A 5,806-nucleotide genomic window follows, 5' to 3' on the forward strand; every position below is an offset into this window, starting at 1 on the left:
TTACTTCGCCTTCCCTTTCTCCTCACATCCCACCCCCATCGTCACCTTCCCTCCCTCGGCTCTCCTCCTCCTCCTCCATCTTCACCACCCTCCATCGCCCTCACCCATCTTCACCACCCTCCATCGCCCTCACCCTCCTCCTCCACCACCCTCCATCGCCCTCCCTCCCCCTCGCACAACCCCAGCAAGGCCAACCGTTCCCGGTACCTCCCGTACTGCCGGCGGCGTCGGGCCCGGGCTTCCCTCTTCACGGTTTGCATGTAGCTGACATGCACGTCCAACAACGTCTCAGTGGCCACATGCTGTAAACTGTTGACGGCAAGCAATGCTCCCGTCGATGCTCGGCTGTGAAAACCGCCTGAGACGCCCCTGGGGGAGCTCTCAACATCCGCTTCTTCTCGCGAGGAGTTTGGCTCCAGGTTCCGCGCCCTCTTTCTTCGACCCTCTTGGCCCCTCCAACAGGCACCCTCGCTTTCCTGCTCCCTCGTGGACGATCTGGCCGTGATGGGGGATGAAGGGGCAGGGAACCCACCGGGGCGAGCGGAAAGTGGATAAAGGCGGGAGTTGTCCGTCAAGAGGGTCATGGCTGTCGCCGGCAAAGGAGGAGGGAGGTTCACCCTCTTCTTTTTCCCTCTGGCTCCACCTCCGTCAATTCCCTGGGCGGTCGAGTGACATGGCGACCCTATTTGAGAGGCGACCGCTCCTCTTTGAGGGCACAGCCTTTCCTCCCGCTCTTCCTTCGTCACTCGCGCGTACCAAGGTACTTGCCGCGTCGGGTCGTCTTGCACCCATGCCCTAAGCATGGAGTAGAGTGATGCATCTGCAGACAGTGCATCGAAATTCACGCGTCTGCCCAGGATTTCATGGATAGCCGGCGGTGTCCCCGTGGCTGAGACCGAGGAGATGCTCGAAACGGGATGGTCAAAGATGGACCATGATTCTTCCTCGCCTCCCGCCTCCGCCACGGAAGCTGCATCATCTAAGCGGATGAACGACTGCCCGTCGTTGGAAGAGTGGAAAGGGATACGCAAGCGGTTTGGAGCAGGGTGGGGCTCTGATGCGAGCGGTGATGAACTTGCCCTGACGGGAGGAGATGGGGGAGGCGCAGGACCAGGCCTATTCCGCGAAAGCATGGAATCCGTCACGTTGGTTCTACCGTACTATATTTTTGGTCGATTTCTGTTAGCATGTAGAGTGAAGAGGGTTAGGGTCTCCGTAATACTTCTTAGAATAGGCAGTAGGATTTGGGGAGAATTTTGTTTTAGGTGGGGAGGTTAAATTTTCCGGACCATGCCAACCATAACTCTCGTCCTTCGCGATTTGCTGGGGAAATAACATTATCCTAAAGTGGAAAAAAATTATTAAGAACGCAATTTTTTCCTATTTCCAAAACACTGCCCTGCCGTACTTAACAGCATCCACCCGCACGACCAAGAAGCTACGGATTTCGCCTGTCGTTCTAATTGAAGGAGAAAATTACACACAGCATCGCACAAACTACACCGCGTGAGCCAACTATTGCTCGTCATTCCGTTCAATGTCAGTGTTCTTTTTTACTTGATGCCTTCACCAAAATATACAAGCTGAGCGCCCTATACGTCCAAATCGTTTTGTTCCTGCTTAACCAGTGTCATTATATACACAACAAAGGATTCAAAAATGTGCTGTGCTGTCCTGTATCCAAAATCCTGATCATACATGATGTTCATGAGAGACTTGTTGACATGCGCATGACATTTTAATTCTTAATATGCTTGTGCGGAAGTCTCTCAAGGGCACCAAGCAGGCACCAAGCAGTCGCCCAAAGCAAGCCCATCCTCATACTGCCACGCAATGTCCTTTCCCTACACTGACGCGGTTAACTCTCCCCTGCCACATTCACCAAAAATCGTCACTTTGCTCTCTTCGAAACTCGGCCAAGCGCTGCTTTCACCCAAAACTTCCACTTCCGCAACCTGGACGTCCTTCTCCTCCCTCCGCCCCTTCGCGCCATGATCGCTTCCTTGGCGCCCTCCTCGACCTCTTCTGACCGCCCGGCCGTCTCGTCCCTAGCCCGACGGAGCCTCTTGAAGAAAGAGGGAATCCCTCCCTCCTCCTTCCCTCCTCCTCGTCCATCCGCCCCGAACAGGGCCGCCTCCTGGTCCGTCATTGCGCCCCCGATGTAGGCCAGCATCGCGTCTCCACACCCCTTGCCGCCCGCCTTCCCCTCGATTACCCGCCCTCCCTCCTCCCCGTCCTCCCCCTCCTCCAACAACACACGCACCACCTCCCCCACCACCACCACGGCGGGTGCCGTCACCCTTACCCTCTCCGCCACCGCCGCGATCTTGTCGAGAGTGGCGACCACGGTCCGCTGCCGTGGGGTCGAGGCCTGTTCGACGATCGCCACAGGCGTCTCCTCCGGGTACCCTGCCACGCTGGTCAGTTGACGCGTCAGCTCCCGCAACCTCCCCACCGCCATCAAAAAGACCGCGGTCTGGTTCACGTAGAAAGGGGCGAGGTAGGGCCGGTCGCCTCCTTTTCCGAAGCCCGTACACACGTACACTTGGTTCGATACTCCCCGGTGGGTGACTGGGATGGCCGCCAGTAACGGCGCCGCAAACGCCGAGGAAACTCCGGGTATGATTTCCGGGTCCACGCCCAATTTTTCTCGAAACTCCAAGACTTCCTCCCCGCCCCGGCCGAAGAGAAAGGGGTCTCCTATTTTCAACCGAACCACGTGTTGCCTCGCCGCCATCCCGTCCCGCACCCACTGGTAAATCTCCTTCTGGGCCGCATCCGCACAGCCCGGCCTTTTCCCCGCAATTTTCAAATTGCCCGTTACCAACTTCAACATCTCGGGGGGAATGAGTCGGTCCGCGACCACCAAATCCGCTGTGGCCATCGCCCGGATGGCGGCTAGGGTGAGCAAATCCGGGTCCCCAGGACCGGCGCCCACAAGGGTGATACGGCCTTGGGGAGGGGAGGGACCGGGGGAAGGTGTGAGGGAGGAAGGGCCAAAGCGACTGTCGTCATTCAGGAAGGCGGACACGGCCGTGGAGGTTGCGGGGCGGGGGGTCGGGATGGTGAGAGGGTGGGGTGTGGAGGAAAGGATGCAGGGGAAAGGGGAGGGCGTGGCAGGAACAAAGGCGACCCCGGGGCTGAGATGCGTCAAGGCGAAGAGGAGGGGGAAGAGAGGGACCAGAGATGTGGTCATCACATTGCAGGGCATTTGTCTGTGGGGGGAAACCGTGTGTATGTAACTGTAATGTTTAGTGAAAGAGCGTGCCCAGATGCACGGGGATATATACAGACTGGCCGGAGTTGGGGGGGCACTGGCCTGCACGTGTGAAACGCGCGGGACGCCACACGAGTGACAGGCCATCCGTCTGCTCTTCACACATACACACATACATAACATGAAAGGACCTGAGGGTAGCCAAGCACCGTCGCTCTTGCGCGAAGCCGTCAGGCTTGTGCGAAGTGCTTGAACACTACGACGGGGAAAGCAAGCGTCCATTTTTTTCAGAAATTACTTACCTCCTTCTCCATACGCCACAGAGGTGGTCATTCCGTCTCATGTTTAGGTCGATGACTAGGAGGGGAAGGGGGGCTGTGTTGTGTAAAGGGGAAGGGTTGCCACTTAGCTGCTGGGACGTTGAGACCAACATTGTCAACATAAACGCAAATATCAGAGCATGACATGTAGCGCATGGCTGCCCATGTAGCCACAAATGCGGTCGACTCAGCCATCGTGGAATCAACTCAAACACGTCGTCAACTCCCGAGGAGGCGAACCCTGGTGTTCCAAGCGCCGGCGTCTCCCCCGTCCCGTAAAAAGGCCTCGAGGCCAGACCAAGCATCAACACTTGACGAGCTGGGCATTGTATCGTTTGAAGAGGCTTTCGAGCACAATGAGACGCTGTGCTGCCCCGTGGTTGTCGGCAGTGGACGGGAGTATTGCCGCTAGAAAGTCCAGTGGCTCGCGAGCCCTTTGACTTGGCTTTCATGAGGTCGGTCTCGCGACCTGCGTGCAGGAGCTCCCAAAAAAAACCAAAAAAGCGGGAAAAAGGCAGCGTGGAGGAAAACGTCGCGTAGTCTGAATGAGACCAGGGAAAGGGATTGCTGCGTGCCCATGGCAGGAATGAAATGGCAGTGGGGCCATCCGGTCATGAACCAGGGCAAAAGTTGTGCGATTAAGGGCACGAGGCTCAACATTTCTCCCAACCATCCCCGACGGCGCTGCCCGGCGTCGATGAATAATGTGTTATTACTCTTGCGTCTCGACGTTGCAAACGTCCCGATATATATCCATGTGAGGATCACGACCGCAGTGACCGTATTTGTGCTATGGTTTTTCTACCGTGGATTTTTGTGGAGGGATCGCAGGGTTTTGGAAGTGTTGAAGAACGCCTCGTGAGGGTCAGGAAGAAGAAATGCCTCCACGACGACGGCGGAAACAGAACAATTCACAAGGGCTTGCGACATTTTGGTCGTTGTTTATTATGATTGTATAGCTAAATGACAGGATTTTGGGGCATAACAATGTGATGTATGCAAGGTAGACCTGATAGTGAACTCTGAACTCTTAGTGCTGGTTCGTTGCCGTCACTTTTTGCTTCAGCCCCTCTCACTCTCCTCCTTTCCTTCCCGCACCTCGCGATAGAAGGATCAAGCTCTGGATCGGGTGCTTGTGGCGCTCGGTTTGTGCTTGGACGCTGTAGGAGCCCGGTGCGACCAACCCCCCTGTCTGCCTCTCCCCGAGGCTCCCTCGTACTGGGTCGATTGCTTCCCTGGAATGCCGTGTAGTCCCCACGGGACTAGGAAGACCAGACAAGGCGGAGAGAGACAGCGAACATCGACAAGTCGACAGGGGCTACACCGTTGGCGCATTGCACCTGGCACGGCGCGGGCCTTATCACCTGTGGTCACGAATCGATCCGCCCGTTGAGAGGTCCGTCCATGATGAATGCTATCGCCTTCAATGGCACCGACTCACCTCCTCCACGCTTGTCCCCTGTACGATGTAGGAACGGGCGTGAGACATGCTCCGAATATGGTTCAAATACCTGACCGCACGGCTCCTGTTGGTCTCTGTGGCCCTTGTTGTGTCCTCCCTGGGCGCGAACCTGATGGCCTTGGCGCTCTTCTTGGTCATCCGCCCCTTCTCCCGCTCCCTTTACCGGCGTCTCGTGTCTCAATACGTGGCCTGCATGTGGATCGACGCCCTCTCCCTCCTTCTCCCCGGCACCCAAATCCATATCACCGGCGACTCTGGTGCGTCCCTGTTCCCCCCCTCCTTCCCCCCCTCGGTCTGTCTCGGCCTTCGCGCCATTTCCCCCTCTCGCTTTCATGGGGCCCAAGGTGGCGGGACGGTGGAGGGCTTGTTATTAATGAGACGGTGGAAGGCTTTTCATTATTCGGACGGTGGAAGGCTTGTTATTAATGGATCGATGTTGACGTGGGGCACATGCCTTCCTCTCCACGCCCCGACAAAGACCTCTCCCTCCCTCTCTCCCTCCCTCCCTCCCTTCCTTCCTTCCTCCCTTCGTCCCCCTCAGACATGCCCGACGGGATCACCGCGGGCATCGTGGTGGCGAACCACCAGTACGAAGGCGACTGGTGGTTCATGCTGATGGTCGCCCGCTTCCTGGGCCTCCACGGGAATGTCAAGATCATTGTCCGCGAGGGGCTTCGGCGCATCCCCCTGCTCGGGTGGTTGATCCGCTTGGTGGAGTACCCAACCATCTCCTCCTCCTGGTCGCACTCCCGCTCCACCTTGTTCGGCCTGCTCCGGTCTTTCAACACGGGTGAGGCGGGAGGGAGG

The 5,806-nt window shown here is 57.4% G+C and overlaps 1 protein-coding gene across 1 annotated transcript; it reads right to left on the minus strand.

Moving 5' to 3' along the window:
- Positions 1 to 648: 648 nt before the first annotated feature.
- Positions 649 to 3,601, minus strand: UMT (uroporphyrinogen 3 C-methyltransferase; the record flags this gene model as incomplete). The annotated part of the gene is made up of 5 exons (XM_005855979.1): positions 3,520 to 3,601; positions 3,394 to 3,452; positions 1,934 to 3,215; positions 757 to 1,160; positions 649 to 682 (listed from the first exon to the last, which is right to left on the minus strand). The coding sequence occupies exons 1-5, from the start codon at positions 3,529 to 3,531 to the stop codon at positions 649 to 651; spliced, it is 1,791 nt and encodes a 596-aa protein (XP_005856041.1). The 5' UTR covers positions 3,532 to 3,601.
- Between the last annotated feature and the right edge of the window lie 2,205 nt (positions 3,602 to 5,806).

The sequence above is a fragment of the Nannochloropsis gaditana genome (genome assembly GCF_000240725.1).
Source record: "Nannochloropsis gaditana CCMP526 unplaced genomic scaffold scaffold064, whole genome shotgun sequence".
Taxonomy (NCBI): domain Eukaryota; class Eustigmatophyceae; order Eustigmatales; family Monodopsidaceae; genus Microchloropsis; species Microchloropsis gaditana.